This window comes from Drosophila serrata, unplaced genomic scaffold (assembly GCF_035046125.1).
Source record: "Drosophila serrata isolate PLE 108 unplaced genomic scaffold, ASM3504612v1 contig_360, whole genome shotgun sequence".
In the NCBI taxonomy this organism is placed as follows: Eukaryota; Metazoa; Arthropoda; class Insecta; order Diptera; family Drosophilidae; genus Drosophila; species Drosophila serrata.
The window spans coordinates 160,666-186,776 of record NW_028257258.1 but is presented as its reverse complement, the minus strand read 5'-3'; the positions used below and the strand labels follow the sequence as shown (position 1 = coordinate 186,776).

Genomic DNA, 26,111 nt, shown 5'->3' with positions numbered 1-26,111 from the left:
GCAAATGCTAAATGCAATCGCAGCTCGGCTCGCCGCCACTTGTTTGCTGAGCAGCATAAAAAAATCCACAAAAAACTTAAAAGGAACAGCGAAAAACGCTTCGACTTTAGCTGCAAATGCAAAGTGAGTTAATGCCGCGCCAGCCAGTTTTTCCTGCTCCCGACACTGTCAAATGCCAACTTTTAGCGGGCTGGGCGACTTGCGACTTGCTCGTGGGGCATTTAACTGCCAAGCTAATGCACTCACTCACAGATACTCACACACACAGTGGCACACACAGCTACCTTGGACAGGGATCTAATACAAGTGCAGTTAATTAATTTCTTTGTTGTTCTCTACGGTAAATCATGCCGTGTGTGCTGCTCCAATGTTGGTGTCGACTCTTCGCCTGAATTTTCGCACACACAGAACGAGAAGCACTCGGGAAAAATTGGAAAATTTCAAGAAATATCTTTTGGGAATGTACAGCATAAAATCTCAAAGTGAAATTGAAAAAGTGGCAGTCAAAAGTGAATTTAATTTAACAATTAACAATTTTGAAATTTTTTCGAAAATTGAAAATTTTATAAGGGGTTACATCATTAAAATTGTCAAAATTTGACGAAAAAATTGAATTTTTTAAATTTGAAAACCCAGTATGCAGATTTGTTAATCTAGTAAAAACTAGCATAGAACAGCTTTCAGAATTGAAATTAACTCATTTTTGGCTTATCTATGATGTTTAAAAAACACTGATTACTTAAAAAAAAGGCCTGTTTTTTATACCTTTTAGCTGGTTATTTTAATTTTAGTCCGAATCTTTTAACAGCATCTACAAACGCAGTGTGCAGATTTTTTAGCGCTATTAAAACTGACACAGAACAGCTTTCCGATTTGAAATGTATGCGTTTCTGGCTTTATTATGACGTTTGAAAAACGTTGATTATTCGAAAAAATTGACAGTTTTTATACCTTTTTGCAGAGAATAAGTATTAATCAGAAGCTTATAAAACAATGGAGGAATCATTTCCGACCCCATAAACCATATATATTCTTGATCAGCATCAAAAGCTGAATCAAACTAGCCATGTCCGGTCGAAAAATAGAATTTTGAAATTTTTTCGAAAATTGAAAATTTTTAAAATTGTCAAAATTTGACAAAAAATTGAATTTTTTAAATTTGAAAACCCAGTATGCCGATTCCAATACCCAATAAAAACTAGCACAGGAATGCTTTCCGAATTGAAATTGAAGCATTTTTGGCTTAGTTATGATTGATTGAACATTCGAACCCATGATCCTATGGCTAACTGCAATTCGCTTTCTTGTTTATATTTATAGTAATTGATGATTGTTTCTTTTAAGAAACAATAAATTCAGAGATTATTTAAAACCATTTCACACCAAGTACACATAGTTTTTCAATGTGCATTGATGGTATAAGAACTGAGATCAGAACTCTTCTGACTTCCCACTGTTTATTGAGGAGTTTTCCACCGCCTGAGCTGGTGCCGCGAATTTTCCGCCAAGGCCTCCGCTGCCACGTCTTTGACTTTGTCTTTTGTTGCAGCTACTTGAACTGCATTTGCATATAAATTAGTTTTGATAGCGCTCCATGGGTCCCCAGCAGCCGAAGCAGCAGCAGTTTGATGTTTGTTCTTCGAATGCGTTGCGAAAAATCAACTTGCAGCGTGCAACTTGCAACTTGCAACTTGCGGCTGCAACTGGCTAACGGTATTCATTAAGTGAAGTACAGCAAAAATGGGCTGGCTGCGAGGAAAGGGGTACGGAATGGGGGAAATCAAGCGATAAGTCGGCAATAAAAATTGGCAGCACTTTGGCACAATTAAGGCAAGGGGCTGGCAACAAAAGATCTGGCCTGGCCATCAGCTAACTGGCCAACTGGCTCTGTCGCCGTCCCTGGCTCTGCATCAGTTAATTGTTGGCCGTTGACAACTTCCACTCGTCGTCGTCGTCGTGCCACAAGGAAGCATACCATTAGGCCGCAAAGAAGTGCAAATTCACATTTAATGAGCCCCTGGCAGCAGCGGGGAGGGGAGTCCAGGTGAAAGGGGGCAGGAAGCTGCGGTCTGAGGCATCTGAAAGTGATTCTTGCGGTGCCACGACCAGTCCAGCCATCGAGGCAGTGGCTAATACCATTACCACAGGGAAAAGATAAACAAAGGAAATAAGTGGTAAATTGCAAAATTATAACCATGAAGATAATTAATAATGTTCAAATTATTTATTTATTGAAAAAGAAAGAACAGGTACCAGAGCATTTTTTTCACAGTTAGATGTTGTTTGAAAAATCTTACATAGGTTTGACAAAAGCCTAACTATGCTCCAAAATGTGCTCTTATTCTTTAAGATTTCTTTTGCTAAATATTCAATTTTAAAAATGTGTCTAAAGCATTTGTTGTACTTCTTTCTTCTGGCCTAAATCTATACTTTTTCTTTAGCTCACCTTTGTAAATATTTCTCTTAAAGTTTACTTAAGCTATAGCTTTGTCTCTCCTCTTGATTTATCGCCTCTAACTTTTCTCAAGTCAATAAAATTTGTTTTTAATGCACATTTGAATCCGATTTATTGCCCCAAGTGGGAGAAACCTCAATTTGTTAGCCCAATTACTGGCGGTGCTAAAGTTCCTCTCACCCAGTTAAGCATCTTTAAATTTAAAGACCGTCCGGCCCGTGGAAGTCAGTGTTGCCTCCCCCGGAATTGTCACTTTCGAATCGGAGATCCGAAATTATAAACACGAAAACATTAATTCGTTAAATCGTCGTCGCTTTCAACTGTCACTTTTGAGTGGTCCGTGGCTGTGAAATGCAATTTCCATTTCCATAACGCCTCATAACTCGAGATAGCCATCAATTTGTTGTGTTTTTTTTTCTTTTGCCTGGGTCTGGGCCTGGGCCAACCTGGCATTTACCAACCTGCAGACTGACTGTGTGTGCTCCCCCTGATATACATCAATTTTTGGCAATTCCGTGGCGGCTACCAGCGAATCGAATGCAAATAGGGCTAGAGCTTGGCCTAATCACACGGCTGGGGATGTCGGGGTCGGCGGGGAGCTCTTTTGCTTTTGCATAAATTTGGGCTAAGAGTGAAGCCGAAAATCGGTGCTGGGCAGGCATGTGATTTCTAATTCGATCGTTGGCCCATTTCCATTAACAGCTCTACTTCTGTTTCTCTGTTTTGCAGCCCACGAAAGCCCGCCCACGTCTGCGCGAGGTGGTGAGAAAATAAAAAGAAATCAACCCAAAACAACAAAAGTGAAAAACAATAAAGGCCGAGGAAAATCGCGGTGCAATAAAACAAAAAAGCCCAACTAAATCACAAGCGAAATAAATATATATTTTCAGTTCGAGCCGCGGCAATAAACAGAAAACAAATAAAGCCACAGCCAGAGCGAAGAAGAAAGGGTCCCATCCTCAATTAATTAAGAGTGCTGCTTTCGTTGCATTTATTGCCTCGCATCGACCACAGAAACTGGCTCACACAAACTCACACAGCTTTATTTACGGCATCGCAGTGAAATGCAAATCAATTAAACGCAATATTGTTATTATAAAAAACAAAGAAGAAAACGGAATTCCAGAGATACCAAAAACCCCAAAACGAAAAGAAATGTTCGCTACAATTTGATTTGCCATTAGCCAAGGATTTAACGTGTTTTATTAGCCATGAAAACTATGGAAAGTCCGAAGAAAAGTAATAACAAAAATTCCATCGAGGTGTGCGTGTGCAAATATCAATAAAAGAAATATTAGTTTATAATTGGAAAATCGTAAATCAAAAAGCCGCCAAGTGACCAAAATGGCAAAGAGTGAAAATCAAAGTTAATAACCCGTCCAAAGTGCTCCGTTCTAAATACTTTATTAAACATTAAACAGACTCCATATAAATCTAGCCAGAAGATTAACGATTTACTCCAGATACCACAACAGAAACAGAACTGAACGTCTAGAGTAAGTCTATCCAGATATTCACTTTACTGTTTAAGCTTTCACCTGACGCCAAAGTTTACGATGATATTTCGAAACCATAAACTTCCATTTCTAAGTATATTATTAAAAAAAAATCTTTAAAACTGACTGAAGACATGTCGATAGCTGGATTAATAGCCGCAATCATTCTATTTACGGTTCCCAGCCCGGACTAATATTTTAATGATCAGTTTGGGACCTCTTAATTGGGGAATCGCCCGTTAGGTTCAATGACTAATTTACAAAGGCCTTAAGAATTTCCTGACTCCACAAATTTACTGCGAAATTAACATCAGCATTTGTTTTATAATCCCGAAAATTGTTGGCACCTGTAGGTAATAATTTTGCCGACTAATTTGATGGCCCCGCTTAATTTGCCCAGCCATTCTAATTTCGCAATAGTTGCCGCATCGAAATCTTGGCCATAAATCAGAGGTTGGCCATTATCCGGCGTGTGGTATTATAAAACCCCCCGACGAAGTCTGAGGTTGTGTCAACTGCGTTTCTTCGTCGTTTTATTAGCGAAAGTCATCGAGCAGAATAATTGTTGTTCCCCCAATTCCTCCGGTATTCCAACATAGCCATCCTATATGTACTTATATATATATATATATCTATATATATGTATATAGTAGTAAGTAGTGGCAGTAGCAATACCATTCCGTTCAGGCGGCAATCAAAGCGCGCGCTCATAAAGCGCAATTCACTTGCGCGTAAAACAAAATTTGTCCTCTTACTCTTAACCAATTTCGGTGGCTCTGGGCCTTTCGGCTTGCCAACGCCAGCAAACTGTGACCATCTTTTGGCGGTGCGGCTGGCTTCCAGCGGTTATATAATTTACCGAAGCCATTATTCCATTTGTACAACTTCAGGCGCAAAATTATTTAAATGCGTCAAAAGTTTCTGTCGCTCTGGGAAATTGTGAAATTATATCTGCGCGATAGTTTAATTTCTGATTATTATGGCTATTGGGAAAGACCTTGGCTCCTCGGACAGTTATACAATAAAAGTGCAGTGGCCTTAGGCCGCACTTGCCTAAATTGGCAGTCTTGAGTGGCAGTCAAGAAACTACAGGAAAGAGCCTGGCCAAGATATAATAGAGTGCATAAATGTATTTACATTTTATTGTATCAATAAAGAAAAATGCTCTAAGGAGAGCTTAATAGGCGGTTCTTAAAATCATGTTAGCCTTAACCACAGCTCTGTCATTACATTCCAGAATTTGTAAATATTTTCCCACCATATAATTGATGGTCGGTTCCTGGTGGTTTTAATTTCCATAATTCATGCCCGATGCCTTTCAGAATGTAGCGTGTATGAGGCAATACCCACGACTCCCGCCCTTGAGCCTAAATGATAAATGCATTATTCAAGAGTTGACAAAGAAGTTCCCAGGCAAACAATGACAATGAGTTATGCCATAAAGTAAAGCAACTTTATTCCCGAAAATGATCTGGAACTCCATTATTATTCGAGAACTTAGATGTCATTCTCAGTCAATCAATAAATGAGATCAATAGGAAGATCTGGCCATGAATGAATGCACTATATAAACTATATGCTAGGCACAAGAGCTGCCCCCGATTACTGTCTATTAGGCTGATTTTATGACATCAACACAGATTTAACATTTACAGCTACAAGCAGCAATTAAAGTCTAGACGGCAAATGCAATCGTCGAATTAATCATTGGCCAACTGAGAGGCGAGCGAATGAATGCATGAATGAATGAATGAATGACTGAATGAATTAACGAACGGAACGGTCTGTGATTATGAATGGCAAACATCCAGCGGCAGATATGTAATTATTTTTGCATTAATTGCGGACACACAAAGCCATTAACATTAACACTCTTGACACTCTTCGCGTGGACTGCGGCCCGCGGATCTAGTTTAAATGAGTCTGGAGGTGTGAATCGGTCCAATTGATGTGGCACTCTGGCACTCCTTGAGAGCGTTAAAAAAACCCTTGGGCACTCGATTCTCCATTCTATTTTGCCACTTTTCTTTTCTTTACCAACTTTCTGGCCAGCTCATCTGCCCGGGGAGGCACTCGAGTTGTCAGCGAAAAATAAGAGACAAGTGAATGTTGATTGACCCACTGGATAAGGGCTTACACTCTTCGTAAATATTGTAAATTTCTAATGGGAATCGAAAAGTTAATAAAAAATCAATTGGTATATCAATCAGTGCTTACAATCATATTTGAAACATAAAAAAATATTTATGTTAAAATATCAATTGGTAAATAGGAAATGCATTTATTTGTTGTACAAAATATTCAGTTAATTCCCCAAATCCCATAGCTACTTTATCAATATATTTTACCCTGGATTTGGATAGTTTTCTCTCAGTGCTGGGATGGCCATCTCCGCTCCGGGGCGTGCTCCAAGTGACGCGACTGGGCAACGTGCATTTCATGCAAATTAACGATAAGACCCAACCTATCCGATCCCTTCGACTGCCATCATTAGGGACACTCACTTACTTTGAGCTCTTTTCACTTTCAATCTGTCAAATTGTCACACACCGAGTGCTGCTAAGCCGAGAGCTGAACTGAAAAGTGATTGCGATTGCACGACTTCGTTGCGAATTCAGTGGCCTGGCCTCTGGTATTTACCTCTCCTCACTGAAAGTGTTACGCTGCTTCACTGAGGAGACTGTGGGACTGTTACTTTTCAACTCCGATCGGAGGCCCTCATTTGCGGCCAATTCGGATCGTTACGGTTACGCACGTGTTGCGGTAACTTCCTCAAGGGACCATGATCGTGCCCGAAATGGGGTCTTTTAATTTACCAATCCGCCGCTGCGACCGTTATGAAATCGAAAATGAAGCTATTTAGAATAGAGCTGGATGGCTGGGAAAAGAAGAAAAGCTGAATCAAAGTGGAAATGAAAACCAAAATTAATTATGCCGAGGAGAGGAAAATAAATTACGAGAAGTCACTTTAGAACAGGCCGACCTCAAAAGCTGCAGCGTCATGCGGCTTGAGCCTGGCCAAGACAAAGTAAATATTTGGACAATGGAAAACAAAGCAGGGCCAAGTTGAGCTCCCGCCCCTTTAGCCCACTCCACGGCTCTCGGAAAATGAGGGGAAAACCCACAAAGGCCAGGCGAAAACAAAGACGAAGAAAGGAGGGAAAACAAACAAACAAACTAACAAACAACCAACAATAACACCTGGGGGCCCTCCACTTGGCTCAGTCAGAGGTGCAAGTGCAGCTCAGACGCAGCCACAGGTTGCATAGCACTTGACCATGCCCACCGGTGACTGGCCACTGACCACCGGCCATTGGCCATTGGCCATTGGCCATTAGCCGCGTGAGGTTAATAAACCAGGGGAGCCGAGCCCGCTCCGGCTGTGATTTATGCTCGTGGCCCAGTCTCGGACACTTAACAGGTTGGAAACGTGTTGCTTTTATATTTCGGACCGTCCGAAATGGATGCTCTGCCTAATGGCTCGCATCCAGAGGATGCACTCACTGTGTTCCACGTTGCGTATGCGTAATGTGAGCCAGCTAAGGCGCAATTAATTAACGCTCGCCGCTTGACTTGATGTGTTCAATCAGCAAAAAACAGGCGCCAGAGTGCCACAGTTGTTCCATAAAGTCTGCTGACGGGTGAAAAAAAAGAAAGAAAATGAAAGTAGAGAAGCAATCAACATCCTGCGATGGCTAACAAGCTGCAAAGTAAAATCTAATTAAAAATGCAAGGCCAAAAACACTAATTACTAATTAGCTTAATGAGAATACGCTTATAAACTGTAAATAAACTTTCATATATTTCGTCAAGAGATCCTCTTTTTATGGCTCTTTATATACCAGGACTTTGACTCTATTTTGAGTTGGATATAAAACTGGCACTGCCTGTAATCATAGTTCTAGCGACTTTTAATAATAAGCAAGTTACTACCAAAGAACATTTTCCGTATCGCGTAAAACGGTTTCTGTCTATTAATCGCTATATCAAATGCCTGTCATTTATCATGCTGAACCATGGGCTCTATATTTCCCAGGTTATAACGAGATTTTAAACACTTCTTTCAATTTACTGCGTTGCTTCTGCTTCCGTTCTCGAGCGCAAGTCGGTGTCGTCGTTCTTGGCTTGGCTTCTTTTGATTTTCACAGTGATAAGCGACCGGCTCAGGTGCAACGACTTTTCCCCCTCACTGTGGCAGATACTACACAGATATTATTCCCTTATTCCGTGCCAGGTTCTTCCGTAGTCGTCGCAATCGAGTGAGTGAGAGAGTGCCCGCCTCCAGGTATGGATGGATTTCACATGGCCGGGCCACTCAAAAATTGTGTTTGCGTTACGCGCAGTGATTATAACAAGCTCCCTGTCCCGTGCTTGGAGCCTCTGAATCTCCAGTGCCCCCACCTGGCTCACAAAACCCTCTTACGAAATCTCAAAAGATGCCGCCAGCAGCTCAGCTTCAGCTGGAGATTCTCCCCTGTCCAACTGGAAGTAAACCCTTCTTAGATGCAGTGGGGACAAAAGGGGAGCTAGTTCTACCTAATAAGAAATTATCTATTCATTTTCCAGAGACGTCTTATTTATAATTGAGATATTGTCCTTCAAAATGTGTTCATATTTACGCAAAAATTCCTTCTGTTTGCTTTAAAGCTTTATAATTATATCAACAATTTAATTACTTCAAATATTCATGGATTCTTAATGAAATTTTGTAAATATACCTCAAATTGTTTTCCGTGCATCATATGGCTGCGTGTCAGGCTGGTTCCCGTCGCTCGTGGCTTGTATGATCCAGTTGTTTATCTTTTTCATTAGCCTGGGCGGCCTGTCATCTGTGCCGTCGCCTGTCGATCGCCGGCCGATTGACAAAACGCCTACCGGGTAACCCCCATCTCCTCGGAAGCTGATACCTGATGCTGGAGCAGATGCCGATGCCCCCAGACCCAAGCTCAGCCTCCGTCCCCCATACCTGTCCTTGTCCTATTCCATTCAGTGCTCTTAACTAAACGGGCTGAGACTTTTCCTCACTTTACTACACGCCAACAGCGGTGGCAAAGGGCAGGGGCACGGGGAAGTTAAGTGACTGACGCAAATTGCGCAATTGTTATTACAATTACTCTCTTCCACTAAGTTGGCTGCTGCCGCTGCTGCAGGCCGGGCTCTAAGTTGAGCTGAGCCAAGAGTTCAGTTGAGATGAGCAGAGCTACTAAGCACGTACTTGCAGAGACAGAAAATGGGGGTTAGCTTTTAATTGGTTCATTTTTGAGCTGAAAAAGTTAAAAAGCTTAAAATAAATAGAACATATAATTCTTAATATAATCTATAATAACTAAGCTTAAAATATACGCATTCTTTAAATAGATATTTTGTCACTTTTTATTTGACAATTTATTTGACTAATCAAAGTTTAAAAATCTCATAACTAAGCCAAAAACGCATTTATTTCAATTCAGGAACCCTTCCTATGTTAGTTTTTATTAGGTTAACAAATCTGCATACTCAATTTAAGATTTAAAAAAATTAAAATTTTTGGCAGACATGGCTAGTTTGATTCAGCTTTTGATGCTGATCAAGAATATATATGGTTTATGGGGTCGGAAATGATTCCTTCATTGTGTTATAAGCTTCTGATTAATACTAATATCCTGCAAAAAGGTATAAAAACTGGAAATTTTTTGGAATTATCAAAGTTATTCAAACCTTGTAATAACGCCAGAAATTCATTAATATCAAATCGAAAAGCTGTTCTGTGTCAGTTTTAATAGCGCTAACAAATCTGCATACTGCGTTTGTTGATGCTGTCAAAAGATTAGGACTAAAATTTTAATAACCAGCAAAAAGGTATAAAAAAAGGCAATTTTTAAAGAAATCGGTGTTTTTTAAACATCATAGATAAGCCAAAAATGAGTTAATTTCAATTCGTAAAGCTGTTCCATGCTAGTTTTTATTTGGTTAACAAATCTGCATACTGGGTTTTTAAATTTAAATAATTTAATTTTTTGACAAATTTTGACAATTTTAATGATGTAACCCCTTATAAAATTTTCAATTTTCGGAAAAATTTCAAAATTCTATTTTTCGACCGGACATGGCTAGTTTGATTCAGCTTTTGATGCTGATCAAGAATATATATGGTTTATGGGGTCGGAAATGATTCCTTCACATCGTTACAAGCTTCTGACTAAAATTATAATACCCCGGAAGGGTATGAAACAAAGATTTTATGAAGCATTTTTTACTAACAATTTAAAACGAAAATGAAACTTTAAAATAGTTTTTATACTTTTAATTAAGTTTCACTATCTTTTATGTATTTCTCGAGATGATTTTGGTAAAAAGAGAAAGTGAAGCCAAGAAGCAGAACTCATATTTATTCTTTTAGAAAATTATTAATGCTTCAGTGCTGATTTCGGTAAAAGAAATCGAATTAAACTTTTATTGTCAGCCATAAAAATTCTGTTCTGTATTTAACTCAATCCAAGATCATTTCGAACAGTGTTCTTTGCAGTTTTGGTAACATTTTTCTAATACCGAGCAGTTGTTTGTTGTTGTTTGCTGGAAAATTATTTGGCCCTCGGCCGGATTGGAGGCTTCGCTTCCATCTGTCTTGGCTGTCCGTCTGTTTGGGCCTGAGTCGATGTCGAAGTAGAAGTCGATGTCTGGTGATTTGACTGTTTGTCAGTCTGGTGGTTCTGGCCATGGCTACCCGTCTTTGGCTCGTTTTGGCCTCCTAAAGATAGTCATTAGCACGAGAGATTGGCTGTTGCTACTTGGCTCTTTTTGTTAACCAAGCTTCAGTTTCAGCTTCTGCTTCTGTTTTTGTTTTCGGGGCGTTTAAACGGGGTAATTACGTTTCGGGTATTTTTCGACCAGCTAGCAAAAAAAACACAAAACACAAAACAAAAACGGCCCAAACTCAGCAGAAAGAGTGGAAAAAGCGAGCTGCCACCGCTTTCGTTGAGGAAATGAAAACGTAACGAAATCGATTTCCAACGGTTCATGCGCCGAATGGATCGCTATATAGCCATAAAGCCATATAGCCATACAGCCGGCGTGTGGCAGGGGCAAGCACATCTTTACCCCGCCGCTCCCAATTGGAAATAGAGTTATTAGGAGTGAACGTTAGCGTTACGTTTGCCTTCGCCTATACCTCTGCGTTTTTACCTTTGCGTTTGCCTTTCTGGCCCACTGGAGTCCATTGAGTAGTCGACAGTCGGCTCTCAGACTCTCAGATGGCCAATTCATGAATCGATTCGAGAGGCCCATAGAGAACACGGCACGAAATCGGCCACGGAGTGAGCAAAATGTTCGGGGCCAGAGCTGAAATTAATCTTGGGGCACATGTTCATCCGCAACATATCAATTTCGGTTTCAATCAACATGGACATGAAGCGTTTTCCAAGCCAATGATGTGCACAAAGTATTTTGGTATCAGATTGCATTTGAACGTTTTGTAATTATAATCAACATTAAGATGATTAGGCGATAAACGGGATTTTTATGGGGTCTACTTTGAGCTCATCCCATATATGATCGTCCATCGGATGAGTATTGATTGGGAGAATGCATTTTAAGGTGAATATCAATGAGTATTTGATTGCCGGTAATGTGTGTTGAAAGCGGATCTCAATGATGAGAAAGAGATGGGTACAAGTGCCTCGAATAGAGTTTAAAATTATGCCTATAAATCATTGTCTGTAATTGTTATAGAAAATGATTGGAAGTATCTATCCTATTCAATTTGTTGTTTATACTTTATAAGGTATACTTTATAGGTTCAAAACCCCCAATCAAGTACAGCAGTCTCATTCCCAGTTCCTAAAAGACAAGATCATAAAGGATTACCTTATGTTATCATTGTGTTACACATAACTCTCTTTCAAATCAAACACTTTCTCCTCCAGCATCCCGTCAAGTTTCTTGATCTTTGCTTCCGTGAAAATTGCATAATGTTCCCAAGTGTCGCACATTTGCCCCAAGCCCGCCTCCAAAGTGTTGTCAGCACATCCGCGAGAGCCACGACTCCTGCCACATTTCCTTGCCACATTGGCACATTGCCCCCACTATCATCACAGTCATCATCATCATCCTCATCGTGGTCATATACGGCAATCATCGTGATGATGACGAGATCTGGTGATTACGATCTTGGCCCGGCTAATGCCGCCATCTCGTGAGTGTGGGTTGTCTGGTGGGTGGGCCGGCTCCAGCACCAGCACCAGCAGGAGCTCCAGCTCTAGGTCCAGGTCCAGCTCTAGCTCCCGCTCAAGTGCTCTCCACATGCATGACCGCTTATAGTTAGATATTCCGCAGTTAGCCCACTAATTACAGCCGGGCACATTCCGCCCGACATTCTCGACAGCATAAAACATAGCTCGGTGCGGCGCGCCGCGGCACAATAAAAAAAATAAAAACTACTCTCTAACAACCGACTTCTTGTGGCCATACCGATACTGATTATTATTATTCCCCGTGCAATCCATTGCAGACATGCGCCCGGCACGTTACCGATGAAGCAAGCCACTTTAATCAGACCCAGACACAGACCCAGGTGAGTTGACAACCCCGGGGAAGGGACGCGGCATGGGATGCAGCAGAAGCCAGCGATGTGTGCTACCAGTTTAGGTTACAAACTATAAAGGCAAACATCTAATTTGGCCAGCAATGGATTGGCTAAACTTTAATTAAATTTGTACGAAAAAACCACGAAGAAAGCCAAACTGAAAGAAGCGACAACGATTCCGCTTTGATGAGCTGCACTGGAGGATGGAATGGGATGGGTTGGGTTGGGCATGGCATCGCCATCGCCATCGTCATCGTTGCACTTGCTTTTGGGACAAGAAATTATTAATTGTAGCATGTGTCGTCTGACGTCGTGCGATCGCAATACATTTTTTCCAGTCTTGTTCGACAATAAAACAAGACGGCAGCCGCGAAAAAAAAACTGATTATGAAGCAAAAGTGAAAAGTTGTAATTAAACCAGTCACTGACTGCACAGCAGCAACACAAAAACAAACTGCAGCGACAGCGGCAACATCTGCAACAGCAACAGCAACAGCAGCAACAGCAACATTTGCAACAGCAATCATAAAGAGTAGAAATCGTTGCCTGACTTGGTCTTTTTTTGTAACCATTTTTTGTTGCGACAAGTGCGCTTAATTAGTGGGGGTTTAGCCACCGGGACACGGGAACACGGTGTCTCTAAGGTTCTGTGGCTCTGGGATTCTCCTGTTCTGGTGGATGGGTTCCGGCAGGCGAAACAAGACTAATGTCCGAAAACTGTCATGCCGTTCCCTTGCAGAAGAAGCACAGCAGCAGAAGCAGCGGCAGCCTCCAACATGTGTCCCAAACGGCATTGGCTAGTCAACAAAGCAACGGGAGCGGGATCAGGAGGCTCCAGAGGATCGGGATCGGGAGCGGCAGCTAGGAGCCGGCGCAGTCTAGACCAAATAGTAGAAGTATTAGTAGCCTTAATCTTAGTCAATTGCCTGGCCACGGCGGCAGCGGCGCTGATCACACCGCCCGACAGTCTCGAGTCGCTGTCCCTCGGCTCCTACACCTCTGGCGACTCCTCTGCGGACTCCTCGGAGGATGACGTGACCGGCTTCTACCGCAGCCCCCACCGCCTGGAGGGCTATCCCCAGATGCAGCAGCTCCAGCAGCAGCAGCAGCAGCGCGGCCAAAACTTCAAGATCAGCCCCAAGCCGTGCTCCTTCGGTCGCGTGGAGGGCACCTGCATGTTCGTGTGGGAGTGCATCAAGTCCGAGGGACGGCACGTGGGCATGTGCGTGGACTCGTTCATGTTCGGCTCCTGCTGCACGCACAACTACACCGACAACATTGTCCTGCCGCAGACGGCCTTCTCCTACACGAGGCCCACCAAGCCGCTCACATTGCGACCGCGACCTCCGGCGCCCTACAAGCCCATGATCAGGTGAGCCATCCATCAGGATCTTGAGATTATATAGCTCTTTATCCTAGTAATTACCACTGATCCCAGCTTAAAGTATTATAAGCTTAGTCAAGTCAAATTATTCCCTCTTATTTACCTCCCCGTTCTTGTCCCTTTCACAGCGGCATGACCACCATAGAGCGTCCCCATGGCGCTGGCACCATAGTGATTCGTCCTTCGGGCCCTCACCACCAGGGCACCCTCGCCCGTCCACATCCGCCGCCCTACCAGAGCAAACCAACCACCGCCTCCGACCTGCAGAGCTCCGCCTCGCACCCCAGCTCCAGCTCTAGCTCCAGTTCCGGCTCCAGTTCGAGTCCCAGTAAGTGGGCCTGGCGCCTCCGCCCAACTGTGGTGGTGCATTGTTAGCATAATTTGTAACAAACAAATATTATACACAGATAGCATTTGGCATACATCGACCCAGCAGCAGCAGCATCAGCAGAATCAGCAGAACCACTGGCAGATGACCACCGAGCCGAGCTTTATTACCAAGCCGCGACCCACCGGCTGGACCAAGCCTGGCATCGTCAATTTGCCAATGCCCGCGCGACCCTCGAAGCCATCGAAGCCCACAAAGAAACCGATTGTCTACGAGCGACCACCGCCTCCGCCTCCACCCTCTCCGTCAACGACATCGACGACGTCCCTGATTTGGCCAGGCCAGACGCAGCCGCATCGCCCCACCAGGCCGCAGGTATGTAAATACGAGTCTGCTTCGGGTCCCAGGTTCAGGTTTAGGTTCTGGGTCTCGCTCTTAGTCCGAGTCTGGGTGATGCATTGATGTCGAAAGCGAAACAAACGAGCCACGAGGTCATTTACTCCTCGCACGGCGACCGGGACCGGGACTGGGACTGGGACTGGGCCCCCATAATGGCTGGCCACAGCCTTGGGGGACATTTTATTGTTTGCACAATGCGGAGCCGGAGCCAAAAGTTGATGTAAGATTCGCCTGCCTGCCTGCCTGCCTTCGCCAGCCTGACAATGACGAGGCCACGGCTGCTCTCAGGGGTGTGTGTGGAATTCAGAACTCTTCCAGGAAAGAGTATCTCGAGCGGAGCGAGCCACATGTAAACTCCAGGAAAATATTCATTCTAGTTTCGAAGGATTTTAATGGGAGTAAATAATGGAAAATACACAACATATTTAACAGAAGAAGGTACTTAAAAGGTGTAAATAATGTTAAAAGAGTCGCCTATTAATATATTAAGTAACCTTGGCTAGGGCATCCAGAATTCCATCTATGAGCCTAGCACAGATCCCACTTAATGCAGATTTAGCGTCGAAATGAAAAATTGATTCTTTGCGTGGAATGGGAATGGTAATCGGAATGGACATGAGGATAAGGCTGAGGCAGAGGCAGGAGGATCGAGAATGGAGAATGATTTGCCACCAGTGCCTGGCCAAGTATTTTAGCATAATGTTTACCACTTTGGCCTGCCTTGCAGCTGTCGCCGGGCACATCATTAGCCGCATCCTCGTCCGCGGTGTGGCCATCAACATCCACTTCCACTTCGACGACATCAACATCCACATCGACAACAACGACTACAACCACTCGGCGGACAACCACACCGGCAACAACCACGACAACAAGGCGAACGCCGGCCAGCAAGCCCACAAAGCCCTACCAGCGGCCCACCACGTCGATCTTGGGTTCCTCCACCTCGAGCTCCAGTTCCAGCTCCACAAACAACAGCCCATCCGAGCAAGACACCCACCACGATCGGAAGCACCAGTGGTATCGTCACCAGCAGCAGCAGCCAACGGCCCACGCACCGTCCGCCAGGCCTGGCCACCTCCGGCATTGAGACCAACGAGATAACGGACTCCTCCAGCATGGATTCCGGGGCGCTGGGCCATGTCAAGACCATTTCCGCGGCGCGAAGCGGTAAGTGCCACACCCCTACACATGGCCAAAATCACTTAAGCTTTAGATTTAGACCTACAAATAGTTTTAAAATTAAATAAGAAAGGAACTACACTTTGGTAAGATGATGTTTGTAATCCCTTATGATGATCTGTTACTTCTGGTTTCCATTTAATCATATCATATTTAATCATTATACCAATGCAAAGCTACTACGTATTATATAAGTCAAAAGCTTTAAAAGTTGTGAAGGAATCATTTCCGACCCCATAAACCATATATATTCTTGATCAGCATCAAAAGCTGAGTCGATCTAGCCATGTCCGGTCGAAAAATAAATTTTTGAAATTTTTTCGAAAATTGAAAATTTTATAAGGGGTTACATCATTAAAATTGTCAAAATTTGACATAAAATTGAAGTTGTTAAATTTGAAAACTGAGTATGTAGATTTTTTAAATCTATTCCAAATTAGCATAGAACAGCTTTCCGAATTAAAATTAACTCATTTTTTGGATTATTCATCATGTTTTTAAAAACTATCGACTTCTTAAAACAATTGACCTGTTTTTATACCTTTTTGCCAGGTTATTATAATTTTAGTCCGAATCTTCCAACAGCATCAACAAACGCAGTATGCCGATTTGTATAGTGCAATAAAACACGAGCACATAACAGCTTTTCGAATTGAAATTAATGCAATTCTAGGCTTAATTATGATGTCTGAAAAACGTAGATTTTCTAAAAAATTATCTGTTTTATACCTTTTTGCAGGGTTTTAGTATTAATCAGAAGCTTGTAACACATGTGAAGGAATCATTTCCGACCCTATAAACCATATATATTCTTGATCAGCATCAAAAGCTGAATCAAACTAGCCATGTCCGGTCGAAAAATAGAATTTTTGAAATTTTTTCGAAAATTGAAAATTTTATAAGGGGTTACATCATTAAAATTGTCAAAATTTGACATAAAATTGAATTTTTTAAATTGGAAAACTGAGTATGCAGATGTGTTAACCTAATAAAAACAAACATAGGAACGGTTTCCGAATTAAAATTAATGCTCTTTTGGCTTAGTTATGAGATTTTGAAACTTCGATTTGTCGAAAAAATTGTCATATAAAAGTATCGAATATTGTAAGCTTACTTATAATTGATTTCCAATTAAATTCTATAATCCAATTGCAAACTGCAGGGGTAAATAAGCTTTGGCCTCTCGAAAATAATTTATTTTCTTGTTAATGAAGTTTTTGGCGGTACCAAATATGTAAAAACCAGTTAAAGATCACCCATCGAGCAAAATCGAGCTCTGAGATAGCCCTATAAATTTATTTTAGCAAGCTCGAGTTAGAGCTCTAGAGAATAGACCAATAGACGATTTACCAGTGCGAGTATCTAACTTGACAATGCCATTTGTTATTGCCGCAATTGCAGAGTGCGGAGTGCCGACGCTGGCGCGGCCCGAGACACGGATCGTGGGCGGCAAGAGCGCGGCCTTCGGTCGTTGGCCCTGGCAGGTGTCGGTGCGGCGCACCTCCTTCTTCGGCTTCTCCAGCACCCACCGCTGCGGTGGCGCTTTGATCAACGAGAACTGGATAGCCACCGCCGGACACTGCGTGGACGAGTGAGTGGATCAGCCCAGCCCGAAACCGGACCACATCCAGCTAATCTGCGTTCCCCTTTTCTCCATCCGCAGCCTGCTCATCTCGCAGATACGCATCCGCGTGGGCGAGTACGACTTCTCGCATGTGCAGGAACAGCTGCCCTACATCGAGCGCGGGGTGGCCAAGAAGGTGGTGCACCCCAAGTACAGCTTCCTCACGTACGAGTACGACCTGGCGCTGGTCAAGCTGGAGCAGCCGCTCGAATTCGCGCCGCATGTCAGTCCCATTTGCCTGCCCGAGACGGAGAGCCTTCTAATTGGCATGAACGCCACGGTCACCGGCTGGGGTCGTCTCAGCGAGGGCGGCACCCTGCCCTCCGTCCTCCAAGAGGTGAGTACCCACTGCTCCAGCTCCAGGTGCAGTTTAAACTCCTTTCCAGCTTAAATCTTCAGCGACAATGAAAACCACATCGAATTGAGATATGCTTTTTTTTGTAGTGGGAGATTCTAGAGATTGTGTTTATGGATATTCGGGGAGAGCAAAGGATGGGTGTCCGAGGGGACAACAAAGAAGAATATCAAAGAATTAAAAATATATTTTTAATTTATTTTAACGTGAATATATTTCATAAAAAAAACCAACACTTTATAATTATGGATAGCTTTTTTAAATCATTGCCCACATAACCTGTATAGCTCATGAGTGGTTTTAAATGTCGCGGATATGACCTCAAAATATTAACTAGACTCTTCAATTAATGTAATAATTAATACATTTCTTCCCTGACCAGGTCTCCGTACCCATAGTGAGTAACGACAATTGCAAATCGATGTTCATGCGCGCAGGTCGCCAGGAATTTATCCCGGACATATTCCTCTGTGCGGGCTACGAGACGGGCGGACAGGACTCCTGCCAGGGCGATTCGGGAGGACCACTCCAGGTAAGACCCATGACAGGTCCACTACCAATAAGCAGAATTATAATCTAGTAACTCTATTTGCCAGGCCAAATCCCAGGACGGTCGCTTCTTCCTGGCCGGGATCATTTCCTGGGGCATTGGCTGTGCCGAGGCCAATCTGCCTGGGGTCTGTACGCGCATCTCCAAGTTCACGCCCTGGATACTGGAGCATGTCAGATGATGATCAGCCTGGTGGACACAATGGAAACGTGAACGATGATGATGATGATGTTGATGATGGCAGTCCGACATTTGTTATTGTTTTAATTTATCAGTTGTATCTTTAAGTCTTGTGTGATTTATCTTAAAGGAATGTTAAGCGTAGTTAGCTTCAATTTAACAATTTTAATAGCATTGACCTTGACTTGGCCTCGTGGGCCACTGCCACGCCTCTGTCCGAACACACAGTCAACGCCCACTAAGTTAGTGTAGCGAAAATATTAGCGCTGTAAGTCTAACACACATATGGGAATCGATCGAGTTCCCGGAGAGGGATTATCTATTTGTACATAGCCGAAGGGATTATCGGGGATAACGGGGGGGAAATGGAGAGTCATTTGCATGTCCACAAGTTGTTGGTATTTTAGAAGTAGTAGTAATATTTAACAATTAACTAAATCTATATTTATTGTAAACAATTGCGTGCAGACACGATAACGTTGTCTGTATCTTGCCCAAAGAACAAGTCTATCTATAGCGATGCGAAAGCTCGAGAGCAATAAAAGATAACTGAAAAACATTGTCCAGCATAATGGGAGGCCGTCGAGAGAGATGCCCATCGCCATAAGAGCCGGCTTCCTCTCCAGCCGGCAATCTCCGGCAATTGGGGGCCCCCGAGGGCAGGCGAACCTGAACCATTCACACAATTTGCAGTCATCGCCATGTACGGCTGCGGGCCATCGAAGATGATTGGCACAATCGATTTGTACGCGGGAAGGCAGACGGCATCCGCAGTCACCACTTTCCTCCGGATTTCACTTTTCAACAGCTTTAGCTCTCAGCTCCGCCAGTGACATTTGACTTGACACCAACACCTCGCGAACGGCTGAACAATTAATCACTCGACGCGACTTATGGGAGATTCTGACCTGGGCCACTGCCCACACACGGTACCTGAGCAAGCAATGAGCCGACTTTTCACTTTTAGGACGCGAGGCCAATTTATTTCTGGCAACAAGAAAGATTACCACGAATAGAGATAACGAATTCCAGCTGGATCACATAATCGGATAGAGACTAGGCTCAACTTAAATCGATGCACACTTTACGGCCGGATGGGGGCGCTCCTACTTCTTCTTGGGGAAAATCATCTCCTTGGCCTCGTCGACCAGGTCACCGGCCAAATACTTGAGGTCCTCCAGGGAGGTGGGGAACTTCTGGATGGGCTCAATAGGCACCTCCTCTCCGGGCTTTACGCCCTTTACAAAGTTGTAGGCCACGGCGAAGATCTTGCGTCCCTCGTAGAGCACCACCTTGCAGTTCTCCTCCGCCTGGCGGGGATAGCACAGCGAGGCGACCGCCCCCGCTCCGATGCCAGTGTACAACACCTTCTTGATGAAACCACCGCGGGCACCGAAGATGAAACCTGCGAGACCGCCAACCACGATGGCGCCGCTGCGGTGCATCGAGTTCTGCGGCTCGTTCAGCATATCAATCGTGTGTTGCGTGTGAGCTTTAGCTGTTTCCACGTAATGACCAACAATGCCGGCCTGGTCAGCGACGGATTTGTAGCTATCCTGGACGCTCTCGCGTACGTACCGAACGCCGCCTTCCAGGTTTCGGTGCAGCGCCGAGTCCGCGGGCGCGTGCCTTTCCAGCTTCGGTCTGTGAAGCACATAGAAGGATTAGGGCGGAATTAGGAACAGGAGCTACAGGACACTTACTCTTGCTTTCGCAAGCTACCGTAGATGGGCAGCTCGCTGGGCCGGCACACCAGGCTGCAGTCCGCCATGGAGGAGTTCTGTTTACTGGGCTCCGGCGCCGCTTTTACTGCCACCGCCGCCACGAGTCCCATCGTTGCCGTTTTGCGCAGCATCTCGCAGGTTTCAGCAAAGGATCTAGTGCCTCGCGTGGTAGGTCGATCGTAATTTTGGTCAACTGGTCTAAAAAATCAGTTTTTACCTCATTTGTTAGACATTGCATAACGTGTCATGACACGGAACGACTGCTTGACTCTGCATGAAGTAGAATGGCGTGGAATGACGGAGCGCGTGATAGTGGGTGGCCAGGTAAACAGATGTTGGGAACGGTAACGGTCAGACGAAAAGCCGATATATCTCTATTATGTGAAAATATCTAACAAACAAGACAATTTTGTAATAATTTTATTTAAAACATAATGATTAATAGATTATTTATAATTTTATAAATAACTTTTTAATATAAATTGATAGCGACAATTTACGTTTTTCCGATATGTATCGCTGAACTATTGGACTAGTGCCCTTTTTCGGTATTTTTGAGCATTCCAGGTTCTGGTCTCACCAGTCACAAGACGCGAATTTTTATTCGCTATAAAAACCAAAATAAACCAATTTAAGCCCACTGATAAGCGGACCAGCAATCTTCAATGAAATCACTACCAACAGATAAAATCCCATCGAGCACCTGCAAGCGCACGTCCAGCGGACCGGCCCCAGACGCTCCACCTCGCACCTGTGATTCGGCCGCCCCCCAGCCACTTCGTGGTCCGTCGACCGTGGATGTTATCAGCTCCGAGGCGCGCTAAGGCAGAGGCAGCGACGACGAGTGGGCGCGCACAAAAGGCCACCGCTCAAGGACGCAGCGTAGGCAGAGGTAGAGCGCCAGCGCCGCAAGGCTACATAGGCATATAAATAAATGAAGGGCCCGGGCCCAGTAACGAACAATGTTTATTGACCATTGATTCCCTTGCAGTTGCAGCGGCAGCGGCAAAGGCAGCGACGTAACCGCGCAACGTGCCCTGAATACAAATAGTTCCCCCCATTGGATTTTCTGCCATGCAACGGATGAGGAGCGGCTGACAGCGGAAGAGGCAGCCGTAGCAACAAAAAGACACACCTTAAATAACGAGCAATATAGTAACTCTAGTCATTAGTTCATATGGATGCTACCGCAAGTTCAAAGTTCAGGTGAGTGGCGGGCTCGAAGTGATAAAGTATCTTTTCACCACAACTTCAACTTTCCCTGGTTTCTGCGGCTAGCGATGTGGACGAGTATGGCTTCAAGCGGGGCGAGCACTTCGACTACAAGAACTACGGCAAGTTCATGGACGGCTACCTGAAGACGCTGACGCGCCGCCGCATGAAGTGGGAGGCAATACTGCAGCAAAACACCGATCTCAGCCAGATGGACCCCAAGCTTAAGCGGTATATACGCAAAGGTATACCCGGGCCGTACCGTCCCGACGTCTGGATGAAGATATCCGGCGCCGCCGCCGCCCAGCGCCGCTCTCCGGATCTCTATCGCAGTCTGCTCAATGCAGAGCCCTACAACAAGGAAATCAGTGATTCCATATCAATCGATCTACCTCGTACCTTCCCCGACAATATTCACTTCGACTCGAAAAAGGAGCGTCTATACAACATCCTCATCGCCTATGCCCACCATAACAGGGATGTGGGCTACTGCCAGGGCCTCAACTACATCGCCGGGCTGCTGCTCATTGTCACCGACGACGAGGAGAAGTCCTTCTGGCTACTTAAGCATATTGTGGAAAATATTGTACCGCAATATCATTCGCACAACATGGCCAACCTGCTGAGGGACCTGGCTGTGTTCCGGGAACTGGTCATCAGGCGGATACCCGCCGTAAATCGTCATGTGGAAAACCTGGGTGAGTGTGCAGTGCGGCTAAGTTCCAGTTTTTTATAATTATGTTATGTTTATTCACATTTAAATGACAGGTCTGCCCTATCCGGTGATTGCCAGCAAATGGTTTATCTGCATATTTGCGGAGGTGCTGCCTGTGGAAACTGTGCTACGCATCTGGGACTGTGTCTTTGCCGAGGGTCACAAAATTGTTTTTCGCGCCGCGCTGGCCATGTTCATCACACACAAGAACGCCATTTTGGGATGCGACGACATTGCCGCCCTGGCCAATCTATTCAGGGACACCATGATCCAGGACAGCATTGTGACCGACTGTCACGGTTTTGTGCAAGCCATGTTTAGCTTGCGTCTGAAACGGAGCGAACTGGAGAGCTTGCGTAAGGTGGCCGTGCTTAATCCGGCTTAGGATGCCTCCGCCAACCAGCAGATCAAATTGAAATAGCAAAGAAACCAAAATAACAAATTGGAGAAGCAATCGAAAAATTCAATTATTAGGAGCGTAGTTCAACTTTGTCATTGCGTACGTACATATTCATATAATTGTGAGTGTTCATTATGTAATCGTCTCTATATAGTGCGCGCATTTGTATTACCATTGCCGACCAATATTGTAGCCAAGGCCAAAACAATTCGAGTATTAGCCAAACGAAATCAAAACGAGTTACCAAAGCGAAATTTCGAAACAGAACAGAAAATAGCTTAATTATTTAGCCGCATATGTAGTAGGAGTAGTAGCCAAAAGTTTCTAGTTGATATCTTCCGTATGTAGAGCATGTAGCGGAGTACATGTCCTGTCATTCGCGAGCGCATTTAGCCCACGTTTCACACCACAACTGTTTTGTGTTCTTAGTTCTCGGTTTTGTTGTTGATCAAAGTAAAAGGAGTATTTATTTCGAGTATATGTGTATGTACTTTGATAGGGGCTATGTGTAAATGTCTACGTCTAGATTAAACACACTTGTATTTACTTTTTATATATATATATAATGCTTTTAAAGTTGTTACATAATTGCCTAACTGGAAAAACGTCTGTTAGCCGCAATCTAATACTCAATACTATTTACAAAAGATTTATCCTGAAATATGATTTGAGGAATTGATTTGTAAATGCATTATCCCCAACGGCCTTTGAATCCAATAACTAACTAAACTATTCCGGAACTGGGAAAAGGGCTTCAATGGCCGGCGGGTTTTGTATTTCTTTTGGATGCAGCCAATATGCTTTTCAAATAAATTACTACTGCTAACTGTTAGTAACTGTAGAAATCTGTACAGCCTTAAACTAATTTCGGAGGTCTACAACAAAACTGGGAAGACTTTGGAATCTCAAAGGGAAGATCATAAGTTTGAGGGGCATTGCTTTCAGCGCTGGGTATTCCATAATAAATCGGTCTAGGACTATGACTTCATGGCATTCCACAGTGAGCACCGCACATGGGCTCCGAGGACAATGCCAGAGAGGTGAGCAATGTTCTGCGACCAGGATGGACACCCAGATTCTCCCAGTTGATCCAGGACAAGCGGGCTGTGAGATCTGCAAAGGAACTCTGGTCTTAGCAAGCTCATTTGTGATTCAAGCAAACCATTCTACGTACCACTCGTATTCCAATTGGCGCGATCAGCTTTGATCTCGCCCCGCAGACACTTCTCCACGTAGGTCAGCGGATCGTAGTCGGTTTGGAGCACTTCACGCAGCAGCGATATGTATGCTATGGCCAGTCGCAGGGTGTCGATCTTGCTCAGACGCTTCTCGTACGGAAAGGTGGGCACATGGACCCGCAGCTCGTCGAAGGCGGAATTGATGCTACTGCAAGACGCAAGGCAAACCCAAAAAGAGAGACCAAGGAACGCTCGTTAGTTAACCAATCAAGGTCTAGGTTCTGCGACAGGAAGATTTAAAATGGAAAAGACCATTTGGTGTACCCAGTTGGTGCGGACCTCTGGATGCGTTTCCTTTCCCGCACATTGGCCGCCTGTCGCTGCATTTTGTAGCTGGACGCAGATGCTGCGCCCACGGAACCGTATCCGGGATTGGGGCCACTACCACCCACTCCGCCCGGAGTGCCTGATCCTCCGTTGCCACCGCCTCCTCCTCCGCTGCTGCTGGCACTGGGACTGTTGCACATCAAGGGTGCTCCACCGCCGGAATTGTGCACTCCCATGGAACTGGTCGAGGAATCCAGAAGGTTCTCTGCGAGATGGAAGTTGGGCTTAAGAAGATGCACCTTTGCAGACTTGGATTCAGTCTTACCTCCGCTGTGCTGCAGATAATGCTGCTGGATGTGGCGCAGATTATTTGAGCTCAGACGCAGCCCTGAGTTACCACTGCCACCTCCTGACCCGCCACCACCTCCACCTCCTGCGGCACTCCCTCCTTGATGCTGGCCAGCATAAATGCAGGACGGCAAATCATTGATCAAGTCATCATCAAAGCTGTGAAAGGGTAAGTGGCTAAGGGGGAAACGAAGTGTGTGTTGTTAGTTAGGAACTATATTTTTGGATTTGGAAGAACTCGATCTGTATATATGTATTTTGAAGCAATGATAAACAATAAAGGAAGCTATCTTGGGGTAACCAAAGTTTGGTTGTAGCTTGAAATTGGATCAGGTAATCGAATCCTAAATCGATCATAACTTTGCCAAAAATGCATTATTTTCAATTCGGAAAGCATTTCTGTGCTACTTTTTATTGGGTTAACAAATCTGCATACTCAAATTAAAAATTTTAAAAATTAAATTTTATGTCAAATTTTGACAATTTTAATGATGTAACCCCTTATAAAATTTTCAATTTTCGAAAAAATATCAAAATTCTATTTTTCGACCGGACATGGCTAGTTTGATTCAGCTTTTGATGCTGATCAAGAATATATATGGTTTATAGGGTCGGAAATGACTACTTGACCGTGTTTGACTAAAATTATAATACCCTGTAAGGATATAAAAAACTGGAACAAAGTAACAAATTATTTAAATAATTTATTTTTCCATTCCTTTTACAGCGGTAAAAACTTATCTAGATATTTATAACACTTTTTAAAATAAACTAAGGAAACATTAGAGGCTGTCAAGTTTTTATCTAATTATCTGTTAGAGCCCTTTTTGGGTTACAAAGGGGTTAGATCACTGAAATTGTCAAAAATTATTATTAACTATTTAATTATTACAACTTTTCGAAGTTATGATCACTTTCAAATTGGGCCCCTGGTCCAATACAAACATCAAAGGTATAGAAACATCGGCTTCTTTAATTAGTTAAATGTTTAACTTCCGGCGGTAAAAAGTTAATAAAGCAACCCTTTTCAGTGAATTTTTCTGAATTTTTTGCACCTTTGTCTTACTTTTTTTCAATAAAATTTGAATAGCATTTTAAACGATATTCAATAATTGGAACAATCTACAATTAAAAAGCTAACAACATTTTTAAATGTTGTAAAACTACACCAAAATTAAAGAAAAGTTATCTTTTATTATTTATACAGTTCCGTGTAAAAAAAAACGCCTCACCTAATGGGCGGCGATGAGGACGAATCCGGCAATTGATTTCGCGACATTATTTTACTACTAATATTGCACTTTGTATATCCTTTTTTAACTGCACTTATTTTCAGCTAAACGGCACTTCCTTTGGACACTTCCGTTGCCCAATAAGTTAAAATTCCTAATGAGTCCATCTCCCGGGAATTGCGAGCCTTTTATAGTGCCGCAGTTCCAATTGGAATACCAGTGCTGCGGCCAGGACTTCTTCAACCCCCGAGTATCCTGGCAGCCAGTGGTAGTGCGCTCAACTCGATGGGCGGAGCTTGTCAAGTACAGGAAAGTACAGGGTGTTTGCCTCTTGCGAGCGGAACGGATGCTGTGGGAAAGCTGTTGGACTTACCCGAAAGAAGTTACCCTTCAATTGCTGGGCGTAGATTTGGATTTGGAGTTAATTATGGTAATTGATTGCCTAGGCTTGAAAACAACTAT

The 26,111-nt window shown here is 43.8% G+C and overlaps 4 protein-coding genes across 6 annotated transcripts; 2 read left to right on the top strand and 2 right to left on the bottom strand.

Moving 5' to 3' along the window:
- The first annotated feature begins 3,184 nt into the window (after positions 1-3,184).
- Sb (serine proteinase stubble) lies at positions 3,185-19,070 on the top strand. The gene is given in 11 exon segments (XM_020962790.2): positions 3,185-3,951; positions 12,437-12,499; positions 13,251-13,883; positions 14,024-14,223; positions 14,303-14,598; positions 15,350-15,604; positions 15,606-15,792; positions 17,206-17,395; positions 17,468-17,765; positions 18,166-18,315; positions 18,380-19,070. Coding segments are annotated over 10 exon segments (2,385 nt in total). The 5' UTR covers positions 3,185-3,951; positions 12,437-12,458; the 3' UTR covers positions 18,515-19,070.
- A 397-nt stretch (positions 19,071-19,467) lies between these two features.
- Mic26-27 (MICOS complex subunit 26/27) lies at positions 19,468-20,475 on the bottom strand. The gene is made up of 2 exons (XM_020962791.2): positions 20,217-20,475; positions 19,468-20,157 (listed from the first exon to the last, which is right to left on the bottom strand). Exons 1-2 carry the CDS (start codon positions 20,366-20,368, stop codon positions 19,620-19,622), a joined length of 690 nt encoding a protein of 229 aa, XP_020818450.2. The 5' UTR covers positions 20,369-20,475; the 3' UTR covers positions 19,468-19,619.
- A 291-nt stretch (positions 20,476-20,766) lies between these two features.
- Positions 20,767-23,409, top strand: LOC110191744 (growth hormone-regulated TBC protein 1). Its single transcript, XM_020962680.2, has 4 exons — positions 20,767-21,129; positions 21,229-21,443; positions 21,516-22,147; positions 22,218-23,409. Exons 2-4 carry the CDS (start codon positions 21,415-21,417, stop codon positions 22,547-22,549), a joined length of 993 nt encoding a protein of 330 aa, XP_020818339.2. The 5' UTR covers positions 20,767-21,129; positions 21,229-21,414; the 3' UTR covers positions 22,550-23,409.
- On the bottom strand, positions 23,001-25,821 carry Fer2 (basic helix-loop-helix domain-containing Fer2). Of its 3 annotated transcripts, none has more exons than XM_020962893.2 (5): positions 25,650-25,821; positions 24,395-24,594; positions 24,082-24,334; positions 23,739-23,950; positions 23,001-23,677 (listed from the first exon to the last, which is right to left on the bottom strand). In XM_020962893.2, exons 1-5 carry the CDS (start codon positions 25,694-25,696, stop codon positions 23,550-23,552), a joined length of 840 nt encoding a protein of 279 aa, XP_020818552.2. In that variant the 5' UTR covers positions 25,697-25,821; the 3' UTR covers positions 23,001-23,549. The 3 variants fall into 3 exon arrangements, with proteins under 3 accessions (XP_020818552.2, XP_086694945.1, XP_086694946.1); XM_086838819.1 differs by having other exon boundaries at positions 24,055-24,334; positions 25,650-25,811; XM_086838820.1 differs by having other exon boundaries at positions 24,067-24,334; positions 25,650-25,811.
- Positions 25,822-26,111: the final 290 nt, after the last annotated feature.